Raw genomic sequence first — 21,002 nt, 5'->3', positions numbered from 1 at the left:
CATATCTCAGCATAAATATATATATGTTAGGGGTTCTACAAAACAAAAGTTGAAAAAAGAAAGATTTGGAGATTTATTTATTCATTTTTTTAATTTATTAAAAATCATATTCTTGATTTTTTTTTTCAGACTTAAGTGGTATCACAGAATAAGCAAAGATATTTTGTATAATGAAATCATTTTTTTTTTTTTTAATTTTAAGAGATATTCTTCGATTGTTCGTCATAATTAAACATGTTAAAAGTACATCTACATTTTTTATTTGTCTGGTAGTTATCCTATATATTGGGGCATTTTAAAACAATTTTAAGCATTCTATATATCATCTTTGATAATCTAGATATGCTTTTTGTAATACAAAATAACTCTTTCAAAAATTATATATTTTTTTGAAAATTGACATTGGTTATAATAGCATTTTAACTACTTTTTAGCATAGCATAAAATTACTGAAACATTTCATGATGATGTTTTGATTTTTTTGAGAAAAAATAAATTCCGTACTGTAAAGACACCATTTTTGAAGCATTATATCATTTAGTGCCAGTGGAAGAAATAAAAAAAAAAATGATGTAACAAAAACTATAGATGATAAGACAAATATTTTTGGTAGGTGTTAGTATGATGTTAGTAGAATAAATTGTAGCAAGTTCCATTTGTAATCTCTGTAGCTACAGAATAGATTTTAAGATTTACTATTGCGATTAGTCAATTATTTAAATTAAATTTCATTATGTTCCATCAATTTAATGGAAAGAATTTTTAAAAATAGTTACAAATAATGCTTATTTTTTATCATTGATTCTAAATGTTTAAATAAATCGAGAACAATGTTAGAACACGCCTTTCACTAAATTAAATTGATAATTTGTAGAAAAATAATTTTTCCAAATGCACACTTTTTTGTTTTGATCTGTAACAATGAAATAGCATTAAGGCCGTCCACTTGCAGCCTTTATAATTTAAATATTATTGTGTAATTTTAACTCGTATTTGAAAAATTGTTTAGACCGTATAGAAGGTAGTGAAATTGAATATTTCAGGATGATCTCATATTTTTATGGTATTACCTAAATAAATTTAGGTTTGTTCAGCATATTTAGTGAATATTTGTAGGTTACTTGTCAATAATTTTAATGAGTAAAATGTAGAGGTTGGTAAATGACAAATCCATTTTACTAATAAAATTGTTTAATAATTGTGGTTTTCTCCATTTTGTTTAATCCCCTTTAATATTAATTATTTAAGCCATTCTTAGCACGTCCTTAACTTTTTTCTCTCAACTTACTATTAAAACCTCTCAAGTCAGAATTTTTAAATCAGAAGAATTTGTTTGATTTAGGTTAAATATTTTTTAACTTTTATACCATCAAGCAATATCTATGTCACAAGGCATAGTGGTTTTGTTTGGATATATACAAGGAATGTTCAACCAAAATCTATCAAAACAATCCAATTTAAAAATTCAGATTCAGGAGACTTTTATAGTAATCTAACTATACTTAAAAGGTAGTGGTGAACTCCTTTAAACTTTCTAAAATTACTTTCTTGCTTGATTATTTTAAGTAATGAGAACAGAATTGTTGATGTCATATGGATGGGTGCATATTTATTAAAGGTATAATTTATTAATGTAACCATTTTTATTTAATTTCACTGCTATCAATCGAATATTGTAATCAAATTTCAGCTCTCTTCCAATTATCCTATAAAGTTGTAATTTGTTACAAGTACATAACCGCAATGTTTTGTTGCGGCCAATTTTGACGAAAATTGGCACTAACTTTTCTTATTAATCTGTTAATGATTCCTGAGAGGGGTTTAGTTATTACTTATAAAATATAAATTTATCAGCTCTTTCGAACTACACAGCAAATTTTGATAAAGTGGGGCATTGCATCACTTGTGAGAAATTCAAAGCATAACTTTGCTGAGGATTTTATATGTGCTGCAAAAGAGCCCTGTTGTGTCTCAACAAAAAGTGAAAAATGTAATATTTTTTTTTTTTATCGAAACACTTTTAATCGACCTTAAAGCATTTAAAAAGGAAGGATATTATTTATTTCTTAATGCTTTTAAATCGATTAAAGGTGTTTTTCTTAAAAAATAATTATTTGTTTTGCTGTTTATTAATGGTGTTTAACCAATCTTTTTTTCTATTCCAAATAACCAAAATATGAAGACTTTATGTATTAGGTTTTATATTCATAAAATTGATCAATAGAAATGTTAAACTGAGGTATCATAACAAATGCTGCTTATCTATAACAAGTAATGTTTTATTAATCTGACTCTTAAATAGCTACTCCGTTTGAATATTGAAATAATTTGGGTTATTTTACTTCAAACATCACATTATTTCTATAGGTCCTCGGTAACATAATTTAGAACTGTATTCTATGAATGGATTAAAATATAACTTCTCTCTTAAACTTTATGATTCCATATTTTGACTTGTGGTACCATCTCTGATCTGTGCAAGTACAGTAACTATTTTTTTAATTGCCAACTTAAAATCTATAGAATTATATCTAAACACATAGGATTACCCATGTGTTTAGATAGTAGTACAGTCTTGGAAAAATGTAATAGGAGGTTTCATTGATCAGCAAGAAAGAAGAAAAACTTTTATGTATTAGTAAAACATAATTTATACATAAAATAATAATTGTCTAATAAAGTTTTATGAAAAAGACAAAAATGGACCGGTGGAGTATTCAGTTCATTAAATTGTGTCCTAACTAGTTTGTTTATTGTAAATAATTTTTTGTTTAAAATATTATTTTGTAATTCTGCAACAAATGTGAATAATCAAAGTGTTGAATTAAATTATGTATGTTTTAGATATTTATGTAGCAACAAGACAAAAATAATTCACAAAGGTGTCATAAGTATTTTTTCATATTTAAGAAGTGAAAAAAATTGTTATTAAAAAACATAACGTAGCACTTGAATAAACAAACAAAAAATTGAAACCTCTGAATTTGCTCATCTTTGGACATTAATTGAAGGGCAAGTTATTGTTATATGAGTTTGTTTCAGGGCTTAAAGAGTATTTTAATGACTATCAATGATATTTTCATAATCGCTATCAAAAATAAAAATAAATGTTCACTGTGAAAAAATAAAGCAAGCTATCAAAATGGTCCAATAGGGATTTTTCAGATGTGTATTTGTTTGTAAAGAGTTACTCTAACATCTTATTATCACAAAATAAATGTAAGGTTCGATTTAATATCTCTTAAAAACATGTTTTAAAATCTGACTTTTCATGCTTTGATGAACGGAGAGAAAGTGAAACTTGGAGGCACATGGTTTTGCCAAGTTTCACTTTCTTTTTAAATGATATAATTGATATCAAAATGGTTTATTTACAGTTTGATTTATCAAAACATTAACAACTAAGTATGTGTGAGGCTAATTAGATCTTTTGATAAATCAAACTGTAAATCAATAATATTAGGGAAGAAATATAAGTAAAGAATATAGTTGGTGATAAATTCTACTGGTCTCTAATGAAAATATTTTGAAATCAGGATATATCCTGAGTTATCAAAATAAGAATGTACCGTATGGTCCTGCAGCCAGTCGTTATGTATGGAAGCAAAATCGCTAAATATGTGGAAAAGAAGAATCTTAAGCCCTACAAAAGAAAGATATCACTGGCGGATGAAGACAAATAAAGAATTGAGGAGTTAATATGAAACACCAGATATTATTTACACTATTAAGAGTGCCAGAATGAGATTTTAGGGGCATTTACAAAGAATTGAGTGTGATAAAGCTACCTAAAATGATGATGGAGGGACACCCAAATGAATGAAGAAGCAAAAGTAAACCTAGACTTGTTGGCTGCTGGGTGTATAAGAGGACCTTTAGTCGTTGATTCTTGAAGGATGGAGAAGGGCAGCCGAAGACTGGTCTGTGAGTAGGACAATGTCCTTCAAAGACCATATCGCCATCAGATAGGATATGAAACTTTAACTAACCAATTTTGTTATTAATCATTGATTATATTAATTTAATTATTACTTTGATGTGTCTCTTCCCCTCTGCTCATGGTCAAGGTAAGAAAAGGCCTGATTTTGAGGTATTTAATTAATCCTTCAATTCAGCTTTAAGATATATCTAGTTCTATTTTTCTTTTCTAAAACAATTTTTTTTTTAACTGTTTAAATATGAAACAAAAAAAAAAAACAACACTTGGGCACCTATATAAATTTTGTTTCTCTTTTACTACATATTTTCTCTAAAACATGAATAATTTATTTTCACAGTTTTCCTACTGAATCAATTATGGATTTATTTCAAAAAATCAATTATCACTGCTCGACTGTAAAGGGCAATATTGAAATTAGGTCATTATTATTACATCATATAAGCCAAGTAAACAAAGTAGTTAAATTTGTGCAAGGATAGTGTGCGTGAAAATATCACAAGTTACTTTTTGTAATTCGACTTCAACATGAATACTGATTATAAATCAAAACATAAAAATTAATGGAAAAGGTTATAGATATTAGGGATATTCCAGTGTTTACAGACTAGCAAAAATAATGAACTTACAAGGGTAAGAGTTTGGTAAAGGAAGAATTGGATTGTGGGACAGGGTTAAAATTGAGTCCTAGATTACAATATTAATGAAGGAATAATTAATTTTTGTCTCTGTCCTTAAGTTACTCTATCATTTTTCATTGAAATAAAATTTTAGCGATCTTTACTGTTTCTTAAATCTTGATATTTCAAAGACCACTTTAGGGTTATTGGGTTTGTCCATGGTACCCCACCTGGAGCTATCCTCCTTTAATGTTGTTTCATTCAAAAGTTTACTCTATTTATATAGAGAAGTTCCTTAACTGAAGTTTCCGCTTCTATTATGTGTGATGATCAGACAATATTGTTTTGATTTGAGTTGAGGTATCACTGTATTAATGGATTAGTTTACTTGTGCAAGGACTCTCTCACATCAGATAACATTCTATTCATCTTTTCCCTTATGTATTGAAAGTATGAGCGACATTATGAAAACATGTTTATTTATATAAACTATATATTGTCGAGTAAGTTTATTCAGTACATACAATGGTAAAGCTACATAATTAATTATGACTTTAAGTAACAGTTTAGTTTATACACATTATATAATAGTATAATGAGTAATTACGTTGCTTCACTGGAAAATATCCTTTCAGTTTGACGGTTAAGATTCAACTATTTTTAAACTTACATTACCTCTTAACTAAAATATCCACATCAAACAGCAGTTTTTTTTAATATTTAAAAAAAACCAATGCCCAAATAGGTCTGTCTATTAATGATAACATTACACAAGTTATGATAATTTTACAGGAGTTTATCAAAAGGTTTCTAGTGATGATAAACCTGTTGCAATTACTGAATTTAATTGTTCTTGGCATGTTATCATGATTCACACCATAGGCATCCTAAATAATTATCAAAGTTATAATAAAAATATCTTTTAAAAAAAATTCCTAGTTTAATATTTGTTCCCGAAACTTTTGAGCGATTCATTCATTTGTAATGGCCTTTATTTAAACAAACCAACGGCTCTTTATTTTTAGTATTATTTAAGATAATTGTCATAACTATGTTCCATAATGATTATGTGATGATCCATAAATCACTGTATATCTACCCAACTAAATGTTCATGATGTTACCCTGCACTCTTAACACCATTAGGATTATGTTCAGTATTAAAAGCTTAATTTAATATTTGTAGTATATACTTTTTTTTTTTTTTTAATGTATATTGTCAATGTTATTTAATGGTATTTATCTGTCACATACCTTTTTTCTTCATATTTACAAAAAAAAAAAATAAAAAATTATTTTAGTTTTATTTTTTGTTTTTATTTTAATTTCTTATCCGTTAATACATATTTTTGTTATGTGATTTTTGAAAAGGCCATTCAACAAATGTTTGAGTTTAATAACAAATTAACATTGGTCTTCAGTCCGGATAGACCAGAAGAGATAGTATTTCAAGATGAAGTGGAGGAAGAACCTACATTGTGAGTGTCATTAAACTTTTTCAAAGTTTTATTTCCATGTTATATTATAAAATTATTTCTTATGGTTTAAATCTGGTAATCTTCCAGAAATAGGCGAATTACTGTTCTTGTTCAACCTGAAGCTAATGAAAATCAGGAAGAAGAAGAGGTATGTAACTGATAGTTTTTTATTCTCATTATATTGATAGTTTTATTAATATTATGACAATAAATTCGTAAGAATATTGCTACTTTATTAATTACTCAAGTATTAAGAAATTATTTACTTTTGTGGCCATTTCAATTTCTTCCTGCTAAAAGTTTAAGTTTTTATTATTCTAGTTTAATCTTAATTCTTCCTCTTAATTTCACTTGACATGAAGAACACGGATAATTATTTTCTTCATGATTTTTTTTTGCAGTTATCACCTAATTTCCATTTAATTAAGTCATTCCTTTGTTGCGGGCAATTACGGGACTGAATTACTACTCCTTCAGAGAGATGCTATTATATTAAAACAATAAACTATTTCTTAATCTTTATTATTGAAATAAGTAATCTTTATTAAATAAATTAACTATTGAAATTTGGTTGTTTAATATTTTTACAAGTAAAAAAAAACTGCATGGGATATTTTTGTTGCTGAATTATATGTTTTAATTAAATTGTGCTTTTTAAAAAAAACTCCATTTCTCCCATCTTCTACAATTTTTTTGCTGAAAATATTTGAACATTAGTTTTGTAAAAAATAATTATTTTTTTTATTATAAACTAAACAACTTAATTGGATTTTTTTTTTCTTTTCTTTTTCTTATAGATTTCAATTTGCTATATAAGAAAACATTACTAGAAAAATTCTACCACAGTTCTGGTTTTTATAAAACTGGTTTTGAGTTTAATTTAGCGTGAACAGCTCAATAGGGTGTAGGTAGAAGTTTAAAAAATTAAAAAAGTAAAAAGGAATGCTGAATAAATTATGTTGAAATAGAAAAAAAAAAATTCTTTTTGAAAATTTCAAACTGTAGTTCTTAGTTTATCGTGCTCAACACCATTATAGAACTATAATGTATTTTATAAAATCTTTCTTACAAAGTTTTAACTGTTCCCAGAAAAGAGCAATGAAATTGAGTATGACCCCAAAATTCCTGCTTATTGTTTATGAGATTTATGGCTTAAGGTAACGTTAAGGAAGTTTTATTAAAATTAAGTGCTTATAAAAAAAAAATTAAGAAAATATTAGTGCATTTCTTATTGTATTTGTCTCTCTGGGACACTTATGCCGACACTTTACTTACACCAACAAAGCCTTTCACGCCAAATAAATATTTTGACTTATGAATGAAATTTTTTTATTTTTCTTAGTTTTAGTTAGTTAAAATCTTTTTTAAAAAACAAACTAATTAATAGCGTTCATAATGATAAAATAATTTTTTTTGTTTTAAAGGCATATTTTGTCAAAAAATAAACTATGAGATACGAGTTCATTTTTTGATTCAGTGCTCTTTAATGCATATACTATAGCAAAAATATTCTATTTAGCTGAGAAAAAAAAATTGTTTTTACAGACTTGTGTTATCAGTAGCTACTGTTTTATAGGAAGGACAGAAAATTTATCTATTCTATATAAAAGGTCATTTATATTTATGAATCTTGAATGATTTTTATTCTTTAGTTTTAAATATATTGTTTCATAACAATGAGATACTTAAACTTTGAGGTTATCATGTCTACCTCACTTTAGGAAATATGATAATCTGTTTTAGTCACCTCGGTCTAAAAATATTTTGGTTTGAACTATGTTGTTCAATCCTTAATCTAAAATATTTTCTGAAGGCTACAAATTTTCATGAGTCATGTCATGAATTCTTTCTTTGAGCTCGAGAACCAGATCTAGTCTAGTAATTGTGAAACAGCGATTAAAACCTTTCTGAGAAATTTGAATGTAAAGGAATATCCCTATTAGTAAAGATTTCACCTAAAAAGTTAAAAAATTAGAGATCTATCAATTTTAGAAGAGAAAAATATGTGATACATCAATATTTATATCTTGATAATAAATAAAAAATTTATGAAGAGTTTTAGATTCAGTTGTTGGTGTGAAAGTTTCTGTTTCTTAACAAAGGGTTTTATAAGAAGTTGGATGTGGTCTGCATTCATGATTAATGGCCAAGTTGATCCCCAACCCAATGAAGAGTTGGATATGCACTTTGTAGAAGCTGGGTGTATTTCATTTATATGCATTTTTATTTCGAAATAGGAGACTCAATACAGTTTCTATTAATTAAAAATTGAAAATTGTTCACATATCACACATTTTGTGGAGAGAAAATGCATCCAATTTTTTTTCTTTTTCAAAACCGAGGTCGGGTTGATTCTAACATTCATGGAAAATATATGTAATTATAGTATATTAAAATATAGTATATTAAAATGACAAGTTGAGAGATAAAACAAAGGTTATTTTTATTTTGAATCATAATAGAAAAATGGTAGCTGTAAGTGGTAGTTTTAGTTAAGAATAGTAATTTCATTTGCTTAGTTTATTTAGAAACAAACAATTATGTTCTAATTTTAAAACTTCCATATAATGTTCTTATATTATTATTTACCTATTAAGTACCTAACTTAAGCTAGCTTGTTTCTTTTAGAAATTTATGGATATTGAATTTATGAATTGATTTCTTAGTATAGTTAATTTTTACTCCTCCATATTTTTTTCTCTGAAAATTATTTTTAATATATGGGTCCATGTATATTGAAGTAGATATCAAAATTATCTTAAATTACCTCAGCCGAACTCAAGTAAGGAATCCAGAAGTCAAGAGTTCAGTACTTTACCCACTTAGCTGCTCCGCTCCTGTACATTTAAAAACAAATTATAATTTATTTATTTATTTACTTCCAGTTTAACAGAACACATTTGCTTAATCTTTGTACTCGATTATAGATTTAACGACTGACAAGGTCGTTAGGAACTACTAGCTTTACTATATGGTCTGCAGTCGGACTTAACTCATTGGCTAACTGCACAGAAATTTCCCTCTATTGGCCTTGGTTTTAATATTCAAATGATATATTCTATGTTATTGTATTATACCCTCATTCCTTCTAGACAGGTACCTTAAAGATATAATTTATACTCTACTACAATTTCTCAACTGTTAGTGTCTAGATCTAAAAGAGTTATTAGTGTCAAAAAGTCATTATTATTATTGAAATTTAAATGGTAATTGGAAATCAACTTGTTAAACATTCTGTTATTGTATTATACAATTGATTAGAAATTTATGTTGACCTTAAAGCTATTGGGGTATAGAAAGCATGGGCAGTTATTAGGGATAATATTGAAAAGGTGTATTCTATGTATAAATGTCACTACCACAATAGCATATGGTCTAGACTTCGCCTACTTCAAATTTTAGTTTTGGGGATTTAATTTCTAAGACTATGTTGACGAAGTACCTTATGAATATCAGGACTTCCTTAATGGTATGATAACAGGTATTTTAATTTTAAAAAAGAGTGCTTCAATATTTTTTTTATCACCACTTATAAGTCATCTGGAGGACAAGATGGCCTAGGATGTTGGGGCGAGGGTCAGAATTTCTGATTCATAACGTTATGGGTTTGATTTTTACCTGGGCCAACATTTATTTCACTGTGTTCTGAGAAATGTATGTTAATTAGTGGAGCTGCAATTCCTAACCCAGGTGAGATTTGCAGCTCCAAACCAAAAGAATGTTTTTTGAAGTCCATGTTAAATAATTTTCCATATTATCTCCTCGGAAAGCTAGGATTGTATCTATAGGTAGTCATGAGGCTTAATGTAACATCTTTGTTTTGGTGGTTTCTTCTTGATCAGCTCAATTTGTTGCAGATTTTAATATAAAATTAGATTAAAAAGTCCATGCACCATTTATTAATTTTTAGTTTCTCATTGTAATTTTATATTTTATTGTTAATAATGTATTTATATTTCTTAGTTTTTAGGTTTACTGACAAAATATATGTTAAATGTGTTAAAAGTCACAGTTTTAAGTGTTTAAAACCAATTACGTTTTAGTTATTAATCAAGAGTTTCTAAAGTATGCTTTAAAGTGTAAAATACTAAACTGATTATTTAAGCTTATCTGTAAAAGTTTCCTTAGTGTACATTCAAATTTATAATATGCTATTATAAATGTAATATACAGTATGATAATACCGTATATCAATGATATTTATTATTATTTTTTTTTTTTATAATTATTACCTATTATTTTTGAAACATTAAAATAATAAAAAAATGTCTAAAGTCCTTACTTTAGACTGAAAAAATATTGAATGAATCTATAAAGAATCTAAGAATGTTGCCATGGAAAGTACTAAGGGGAGAGAGGCCTTCTAGATCTCGTATCAGAACAAAACATTTATGAATAATTCTTGGTAATCAAGAATAGATGTTAGTTAATTAAATATTAAATAAATTTTCCAATGACTTTTTCTGATTTAAGATCTCAGGTTTATGTGGAAACAAATATTAATTATTTTTATTTTAGTAAAAATGAATTATCACTGTTATAATTACTATGTCGAACCAAATTTGTTAAAAATATTTACCATATTTATTTATAGTCTTTATTGGCAGGATTACTCCATAAAGTCATGTGCATAATTTATTTATTATTTCTAACCCATTCATATGACACCATTAAAATATATTCACATTTTAGTTAGTAAGTAAAATAAGAACCAGTTATTAATTTGGCTCCACTCATTGTGATTATTGGTTATAACTTTAAATTAGTTACTGTACATGGAGAAGCAGAGTTATCATCTCCATTTCTTCTGTTATTTAAAACCTGGAATGCTTCTTGGAAATAAAAGAGTAGTATAGTATACCATGTTATAATAATGAATTATCAAGTTGTAATTTATGGAATTTCATAACCATATTATTTACCAAATAGTTAATTTATTTAAAAAGTTTTAAATCTCTCGTGGGTTTTAGAGTTGTTTAATAATGGTAGGTATAAAATTAAATCATTTAAGAAATTTTGAGTCATCTTTCCATATTTACTATATACTTTGCTTGCAGTTCTCCAGCATCTTGCTCTTTGACAAAACTAATTGGCTGCTCATGTTCCATGTTGTTTAGTTGGTGTATCATTTTAGTATTTCTTAGCATCTTTCTCTTTTCTTCTCACAATTATATTCAATCAAACTCTATAGGAAATTAAAAATTACTACTTATACTGTGATTATTATTGTTTCAGTTAGATTATAGCTTTTAGTTCAACTTTTCAATTTTCTAGGAAAATCTCAAAAAACCTAAATTATTTCAGATACATTGGAAGATCGTTGATTGCATGCAGTATTTAAAAGGAAGGTAGCACCTGGCCCATCTTTCTTTTATATTTATTTATCTAAATTATATAATTTTGTTTTTTTATAGTGTTTCTAAAATTAATATTTTATTTATTGTATGTTCTCTACATTGATATACTTGTTAAATTTTTCTTCTTCTGTTGTAACCGACAAAATGGGTTGTCAGATCAAGTACCATAATGAAAGAGCTTTTCCTTAATATCAGAAACTAAACTAATAAGTAAAGAAAACTAAACTAAAGCTTTGTTCAGTTTTCAAAGTCTTATCAATAGTTTCGTGATTATTATAATTGACTAATATATTATGTGAAAAATGTACATTGAGAGTCTCAAATTAAAAGAAAACAAAATTGCAAAGACAATTGAACCCTTTCAATGTAGTTCTTTTAGAGTTTACTAACTCCGTCTGATATTCTTTCTTCTAGTTTCATATAATTGAATTAATAAAAATAATCAACTCCATTTTTATAAACAATTCCATTGTTCTGATTGAGTTTTTGTAAGTTGCCAATGATCCTTGGAGACAGAGGTGACGGGACAGAATAAATAATACAAATTTCAGGGAGAGAGGTTAGTTTGATTTAAATAGCCTGCATTAGTCTATTAATTTTATTTTATTTCAGATGAGAGAAGTTTGCCTATTCTGTGGTTTCCCCACTCCTGATCCTGGAATGTGTCAAAGGTGCCGAAGAAGTTTGCCAGCCAGAGATAATTCTTCTAACAAATCAGATAATGAGAAAGATGTTAGGACTAGTCCAGAGGTATGTTCTTGTTTAATGATCTTATTTTTCATAATCCTGTGCACATTTCTTTTCTGGTATTCTTCATTCAAAGAAAATCAATACTGTTTGATATAGTACAATTGACACCCATTTTATACTTCATAATGAAAAAGGAAAAAAAAAGTTAAAATAAATCATGAATGTTGAAAACAGCAGTTCTTCATTTAGGAAAACAAAACTGTGTTGAAATGGATAACAATAGTTATTGTTTCATTCTTGTTTGTTGGTTTTTGTTTTGTTAGTTGATGTGTCACTGTTCTGTAAGAAAAATAATAAAACAGTTTTTTTTATACATGTTAGTTACCAACCATTATACAAGTCTTAGTTTGTGTTTAGATCACTCATTCCTTATGTAAACATAAATGAACTTGTGGATGTGAAAGATTATTTTTCCGATCATTCTATTGGGTAACTATTAGAAATAACGAAAGGTACTGTAACTGTTTGAACTAATGGTTTATTACAGTTCTCAAGAAGTGTTGTTTCTTTTCAACTGAGTTCATTTATTTTTTGCGAAAATCAGAAGCACCTCCAACCTTGTATATATTTAAAAGGTATGTTTCTGAAGTAGCCTGTAGTTGTTTCAGAAATTTTTTGCCCATTAGTTGCAGAAGATTTGTCCATGTTGAAGTGTGCTAGTTTAGTTTATGAATTTCTGGATTAAGCATGGTATTCTACAGGATTGAATTCTGTACTGTGTAGTTGAATTGTGAACTATATATAAACTGAAGTAAGCAATTATTTGTATAGCTTTAATTTGTTATGTGATTCCTAATATAACCACGTTATATCCTAAACAGGTATTAAGGAACATTACTGCCCATAAGGTATTCACTCAGTCATCTAATCATAATATCCTAATGCTTTATCCTGTAGTTGTTTACTAAAGCTTTTTTTTCCATGTGCTCTGTTGAAGCATTGGTTGATAAAGTTCTTTTTAATGTTATTGGTGCGACAAACCGTGGATGTCCAAGGCCTCGCACGATGTACTAAGGAAATACATGACGTGGTTTTCATAGGGTGGGTTCGTCACTCCCACGCTTATTTTTGTGAGTACCACCCATTGGCTAATGGGCCTCACAAATGCCCAGGGTGAGGCTGTAAGTATTGTATAGTTATAAGCTTGATAAAATCCTGGATAGGGCCGGGGACTCAAACTCGCAAGGTTTTGGTTGGCAGACAGGCTCGTTACCACGCTGCTACCCCATAAAGTTCTACCATGGTGTAACTTGGTGGTCTGTTTTTGTGTATTCTCTTTTAATTTCTCTGCAATTCGAGTTGAGATTCTGTAAATTATTCTGCTTAGTTATATTAATATTAATATTGAAATTCAAGTTAATACTTTAACTCAGTTATGATTTTTTTATAACCTTACTACAAAGCACGGCATACTAGATTTCTTGGCTCATGGGATTACTTGCACAGAAATAACAAAATGCGAAAATTTGAGCTGCAATATATAAGATATTCGCAATGCATTTTGTATATAATCAAAAATGTTTTAAATCTAAAACCTCCTTCCTGCCTCTCTCAAATTCACTTTTGAAGCAAACATTTTGGATTATATGTTCTTATGACTTCCCCTTCCTCTCCCCTAGAATTAATATGAAATCACTGTCATCACTTGGTCTATCACTTTGCCCGAACTGGTTGTACCAACAATTGTTTAGTTTGTTAGCAATAGTGAACTTAACTTCCCAAATGCTATTACATGTTATTAATTTAAAAAAAAAAAAAGAACAATATTTTTTTTACAATAAATGGAATTTGATCCGGGTGTGGTCAAATTAAACTCAAATAGTTAATTGGTGCACTATTTTTATTTTAGATGGAAGTAAAAGTTAGAGTTAATATTTTTTTACAGTTTTTTATGATTTGTGTATAAATGATGTATGTGAAAATTCGAAAAAACCTTAAAGACAAAATTGTTTTAGAATTCAATATTGATTGAATCATCATAATGTTAATGCATCCAAACTTAATAAAAAATGCTTAAAGCACTCTGTTTTGTCACAGAATGTCACTGTTTTGTGACTTACTCAGTAGGTGAGGAACATTACGTAGTAACGATAATATTGCAACTGTTCTCTACAGTGTCTCAGCGTAATGTTGTGTCTAGCTATCTCTTGAAGGTCGAAGTACTGCTAGTTGAGTGTTTTAAAAATTTTATTTGATAAAATTTTGGTTTGACAAAAAAGTTTTATTTCTCTTAAATATATTAATAAGACCATATTTGAGATGCTGAGCTTTTCGTTATAATTTTGACTGTATTGCTTATATGACCGTATATCTATCATGACTGTTGATTTGTTCAGATTATATAAATATATATTACATAGTATATGTATGTATGTATAAATATATACATACATAGTATTTTCCCATTTTAATCTCTGATTTTTATTCTTCTGTATTGTAATGATTTATATTTTGTTTCAGAAAAGTGATTGCCGGAAAAGGAAGTGTCTAAAAAAATCTAAGAAAAGTGAAGAAATGGGTATGTTTGGATTCATAATATCAATAGTTGTAAGGGGGCTCGCAGGCCCACCAATTGTAGAAAGTTTTATTCCTTTTTTTTTTTTTTTTTTATAAATTACACTTAATAATTGTTTTACTCAGCCTTCTGTTGAACTAAAGATATCCTACTTCCAGAAAATTGTTAATATTTAATAAGCTTTAATTTTGTACAATTGAATCGAAGTTTCTTTTGGTTTTGGTCTAGATTTAGCCCCTTTGCAAAATCGTGTCGAATTGGGTTTTTGGAATACATAAATTCGTTTCTGAAAGAGGTAATATGGTGATTTGACCTCACAAGCAAAAAAAAGTTTATTTTCACTACTGTCCCATTCCACATAAAAAAAAGGAGGAAATCTCTATTTTGTGTTTTTTCTTTTAAGCTTAAAAGAGTTTAAAAACTATTAAAATTAGGTTATTCTATAGAATAACAAATTAGATGAAATTTCTTCAAAATAATTTAATTTTTCCTCAATAAAAACCTTTGAACGGGATTTTGAATCCGAATAAAACTGTAGAATAAGGTGAGATTCGCTTCCAGTTTTAGTTGCAGTTAGCAGTTATTTCATGCAAAATTGTTTCCTCAAAGTTCTCACTTTTTCAGCAAAAGTAATTTAAGTACGTTATTATTATTTTTTAAAAATAGGTGTTTATATGATAAAATTCTCCTTTTAAAAAATATAAAAATTTCAAATTGACTTAAAATTATTTGATATTGCTGGTAATGAATTTACCAAACTAAAGACAAATCTCAACTTTTACTCATTATCAGACCTCAGCTTCATTATCATTGACTTAAAATTTATTACAGAAGGAAGTTCTTTTAAAAGTGGGTAATCTGCAGTTCAGCAGGAGCTAAAAAATTAATTGCTTAACTGCTTGAAAGCCCCCTTAAAATGATTTTAATAAGAGACTTTTATTTTATTTTTTATTTTTTTAAGAAAATTTTGTTTAGTTTACTATGCTACAATTTTAAATTTTTTAATTTAAATTGTTTATGAGTGATTGCTTCGTATTCAACAAAAATATGGCTTACTTAAAAAACAAAAATTCCCTACTTTTCTACACAGAATGGTACCATAGTCCATATAAACTTTTTTTTTGCTTTTGAGGGCGCTATCACCTTTTTAAAAAGTTAAAAATACCTTTCAAAAATTCATACTCCTTAGCAAATCAGGAACCAATTAAAGACCAGTCCCTAAAGAAACTTTGACTTCGTTTATAAAAAAGTAAAACGCATTAAATGTAGAAATTTTTCTAGATTTTGGGATATCTTTAGCCTGGCTGTGAGCTTAGAAAACCATAAACAAGTTAAGTGTGTAATTAAAAAAAATTAAATTGACTTTCTGCGCTTAACCTCCCCGTGACCTCCCTTATGGTGGATTTAGTAAAGCCATATTATTTAAAAGTAATTTTATCTTATTTACTATATAATTTAGAATTACCTAACATAAGTATTTTTTTAGTTGTCACTTAATGTTAAAACAACACAGAAATCAAATTTACTTCTTATACTCATTTTTAGCCGGACCATGGACGTTTTGGTTACAAATGAGGTATAGAATTATCTTCTGACCTATGGTCTGCCAGTCCTGATATTCTTGTATACCCTATCTGGTCAAAACTTTCAACATTTAGCTTAACTAACTAAGATGAAATATAAATTTAATTAGGGTAATTAATATTTGTTTATTTCAATCAACTTCATTTATTAAAAATAAATAAGATACAATTTTATTAGTTATTATGAATTAAAAATATTATACATTTTAATTTATTTCATTATGTGTTCATGTATTCAGCTGATTCCAAACAAATAAAATCAGAGATTTAATTTAAAAATTATATTATATTATACTTCCCTTGTCCCTTTTTTATTTGATTTTAATTTAAAATCTTTTATTTAAGTTTTTTTTTTCTAATTATCTTGTAAACAATATTAATATTGGGTAACTAGTACTTATTAAAAATTTGAATTACAATATTGCAGTAACAATCTACAATCTAATCATTTTACGTTTTTATCTTACCTTTGCCTTGTCCATCTTGATAAAAATTTCCTAAATAGTTTGACCTTGTATTTTATTTACAGTTATGGCACAGTAACAGTAAATGTATCACAATTATTATCTTTTAAAAGTACTTAATAATGGCAGTTATCTTTTGAATATTAAAAAAAAATTGTATGTATTTCTCTGTACTTAATCTGTTGTTTCTATTGCCAGTATTGCATAATGAATTTCATATCATCATAATCATAACGTTCAATCTTGAAATAGTATTGGGACTCTAAGAAAGTAATGAAAAAATATCTAGTATTTATAGTCTTGAATACTCAACTGATTGTAAATGACATTTTTGTCATCATAATCATCTGCATCAACAATAATCTTTTAGCAGGGGAATAAAATATGAATGGCAGTAGGTGGAGTAAAGCAATGAACTAATTGTAATACCTTTACCCTGCACAATTTATGAATACTCATATAAGCCACGAAATGAACAATATAATTTAATTATCATTTGTATTTATTGTATTAATATATTTTTTTTCTGCAGTTTGTGTTACTATATCTTCAGATGAAGAAGATGATACTGATAAGTCAAATAAAAGTATTTCAAACGGTGTTACATTCCAAGAACCAACTACATCAGTATTTGACAAGGAGCCTGTGATTACTGCTGATGTAGAAAGCAACGACTGTAACTTTCCTGACTCCTTGCGGGGTAAAATCTTTATTCTAATAATATTTATGTTTTGTTTGATAATTTATTCTATATTAAACTTTTATAAATTGTTTATTATATGAATAAATGCAGTTTTTAAAAATTTGTTTGTTTTAAGTTGTCTTTGTGTTTTATATCTGTGGCGGTTTTGTTTAAGTCTTATTGCTTTCCATTGAGATTAACTAGGCTTAATCAGTTTAACGAAAGACGTCCTGTGGACAGTTTACCACAGTTATACTCTATTATATCTTTGTATTATTTTGTTTTGTAGTTTCTTGAAGAATGCTTGGTATTTCATCAAAAGAAAAACTTGCTTTTAATAAAGTTTATCATTCTATTTCTTAAAGTAATTTGAACCACTTGCAAGAGGGTTCTTTTTAAACGAAAATTGAAGTTAATATTTTAAAAACAAATCAACTTGAGACACTGTAAATTAAATCATAAAATTAGATATTTCTATATAAATTTATATGTATTAGCAATAGTAAATACTCAACTATCTAATTTTCAGGTGGTGGTATTGAGATCGAAAGCCTACTGGATAACCCTGAGTTAGAAAAGGCACAATTAAACTGCCGAACAGTGAGATTTGGTACTTACAAAGTTGCACCCGAAGATAAAATATTAGTGACAGAACATGGTCTTAAGATTAAAGTCCCATCACTTTCAAAAACCAGTTAGTATTATCTCTTGTATCTAACTTATGAAGCCCTACAAAGTGGGGCAAAATGTTGGCTCACATTAAATAGTTAAATTACTATTTGAGAATTTTCTTTGACCGTAGCCGAACTATCTTCCTTTTATATATCATGGTCAATCAGTAGTCTCCCAAAAAATAATTTTATTAAAAAACCCTGTCGCTGTCTTATACGCTATTTTAGTTATAGTGTAAAATAGTATATTTTACTTATACACTATAGTCGCTATCGAACTATCGCTATCTTATACTCATATTTCTTCTAAGAGGTGGGCTGGTATTGTATATCTCCTTAAATATATTAGTGGACTGTTAGTAATGACTACAAAAAAAAATAATGAAACTTGGTATAGTAGTTGGATGCCTTCCACTAAATGCTATGGCTCTTAGTAAGTATATTTAGTCCCATGTAACTGTGAATGTCACCAAACAGTAAGCTCTTGAATGAATGGGTAATCGATCTTTATTGTGGGACACTTAGTCCCCTAAGAATAACAATTTGGAATAGTTTCAGCAGCATTTGACTGGCTAGACTAACTGATTTTATACATAATTAAATAATACTATAATAATAATTATATACATAAAATATGAACAAGAGTTAGATATCTATCCATGCTTATATTGATATTTATTATTTACATGTTCACGGAAGATTGATTATTAAGGAGATGGATTTATAATTGATATTAAGAAAGATGGATATAGGTAAGGAGTTTCTTAATGATGTAGCTCGAACAGCAAAGGATTTTTGAAAGAAGGCAGTTCTATGGGTAGGTAGGGATATATAAGTCAGTAGGTTGGAATCTTGTGTTTAACAGGTAGATTGATAAACATAGGGTGCAGAGGTCAATAATATGGGAAGGTTTTTTTGTTATTAGAAATATAAATATAAAATGTGCCCAGAAGGTATAATCTTTGGATACTGAGATAGAACCAACTTAGCTCAGAATAGTAGTGGGAGATATGAGAAGGCCTGGGAATACTGAAGATGAATCTTATGAAGTAATTTACTAATCTTTTTAATATCATTTCTTGTTTAATAGATAGTCCTCCATACACTAAGCATCCATAGTTGAGATTGTGAGATAGTAATGGAGGAAACTTTATGGTGATCGGTACTTTGAGGAAATGAATCATGGGAGTACATGTTGAGGTATAATAATGGATTGTAAAGAGTTTGAACCGAAGAGAACGACCTTGGTTTTTGTTGGATTCAGACTCAACTTATATTCCAAAGCCCAATGGTGTATGCTGTCAATATCTTCCTGGAGAGCATACAGGATGCCTCAATTATGTCAAAAGGATGAAAGGATATGTGTACTTGTAGATCACGGGCATACAAATGATAGAGAGAGTGGTGGACAGCATTAGGTAGGTCATTTACATATATATGGAAAATAGTGGTAAGAGAGGAGGAACCTTTAGAAGCAACATAAGGGGTTAAGTAGTGATGATGAGGGGGATTTATTAGGAATAACAACAGTTTAGGAGTGGAGAGACAGGAAGGAGTGAATCCAGTTCAAGAAACTATTAGACAAGAAAATATTTTGTAATTTTTTGAGGAGGATTGTGTGATCAATGGAGTCAAAGGCTTTTGAAAAAATAAAAGAGTACAAGGATTGTGATTCTGTTTGTCTATAGAGGAATAGAGGTCTTAAGAAATTTTTAGCAGAGCCGATTGTTTGGAAAGGATTGTTTGGAACCTGATTGGAAAGGATTAAGGACAATATTTTGTTCAAGGAATCAGATGAGTTGGGAATGTACTAATCTTTCCTGATGTTTAGACAGGTTTGATAGGATGGAAATGGGCCTAAAGTCGGAAGCTATGGAGATACAAGGGACCTTGATTTCATGGTCTACCTAGTACTTTTGTCCATGCTGTGGGGAAAATAGAGTTTTGAAGTTAAAAGTTGTAGAAGTGTCGAATGGCAGGAAGGCTTAGTTTAATCATTTTTACTGGGTTCGTTCTGTACTCCAATTAGGAACAAAATGGGGTGTGTAGGTGATTAGGTCATCAGGAAGGAATATAAGTGATCTGGGTTAAATGTAGTTTAAGAGATAGGAAGATAAAGTGGTAGGCTCTGAAGCTCATTTGGAAGGGTATGACTGAAAAATGCATTTAAGTCGTCACATGAGACTGTATGGTTTGAGGACAATGTGGAGAATTTCCTTGTGATTTTCCATATAGTTTTAGGATCTGGGGCTTGGGAGAGGATACTGTGAAAGTGCTCTTCCTTAGCCCAGCGTAAGGATGACTGAGTAAGGTTTCTAATGGATTTGAAGGTGGAATAATCATCTGGAAGTTTTCGGAAGAATCTCAAGTTTCATTGAGATGTGGAAGGCTCCTAACTACTAGAACAAGTTTCATTATATTTTATATACATTACTAAAAATCCACTATCTTTAGGAGATATGCAAAAACATCCTGTCGCTTAGAAGAAATAGTAGTGTAAGATAAGGTCTTTTTTAAAAATATTATTATTAAAGGAAATATCAGATCAGTAATTATAATCCGAACTTTATAATAATTTTTTTTTTCCACAGATTGTTCAACAGTCATCAAAATTTTGATGAAAGATATTGTAAAAGTATTAATCCACTTTGGAAATAAGTCTTCTAGTGGTCCTACAATGTTTTATTATATAACTCATGAGGCTAGTAAAAAAATTCGAGAAGCATTGCATATGAGTAGTAAGAATAAGAACCATTACTTCGATCCTACTAGTAAAGGTAATTTTGAAAACTTCACTTATTATTAATATAACCATTTTGTTGTTTAAGAATGAATCTCTCTAGATGTAGTCCTGAAATATTTTGTTAGAAAATGATTAAGGGTAGTGCTACCGTTTTGGAGGATCAACCCGGGTTCATTACATTTAGGTTCATATATCTTAAAATA

At 28.3% G+C, this 21,002-nt stretch overlaps 1 protein-coding gene across 5 annotated transcripts in view; it reads left to right on the top strand.

Moving 5' to 3' along the window:
• Positions 1-21,002, top strand: part of LOC106681330 (sentrin-specific protease 6) — a 46,093-nt gene that overhangs the window by 12,091 nt on the left and 13,000 nt on the right. For 4 of the 5 annotated variants that reach the window (XM_067047602.1, XM_014421586.2, XM_014421588.2 and 1 more), the window contains 7 exons: positions 5,928-6,034; positions 6,122-6,182; positions 12,004-12,141; positions 14,602-14,659; positions 17,236-17,403; positions 17,915-18,079; positions 20,648-20,833. In XM_067047602.1, the coding sequence (XP_066903703.1) occupies positions 5,928-6,034; positions 6,122-6,182; positions 12,004-12,141; positions 14,602-14,659; positions 17,236-17,403; positions 17,915-18,079; positions 20,648-20,833 (883 nt within the window). The remainder of the gene's footprint in view (positions 1-5,927; positions 6,035-6,121; positions 6,183-12,003; positions 12,142-14,601; positions 14,660-17,235; positions 17,404-17,914; positions 18,080-20,647; positions 20,834-21,002) is intronic. The other variant, XM_014421589.2, reaches the window with a different exon arrangement.

This window comes from Halyomorpha halys, unplaced genomic scaffold, assembly GCF_000696795.3.
Source record: "Halyomorpha halys isolate HHAL.00 unplaced genomic scaffold, Hhal_1.1 Scaffold327.1, whole genome shotgun sequence".
In the NCBI taxonomy this organism is placed as follows: Eukaryota; Metazoa; Arthropoda; class Insecta; order Hemiptera; family Pentatomidae; genus Halyomorpha; species Halyomorpha halys.
The sequence above is the reverse complement of the archived record's forward strand: the minus strand, read 5'-3'. Positions and strand labels throughout refer to the sequence as shown.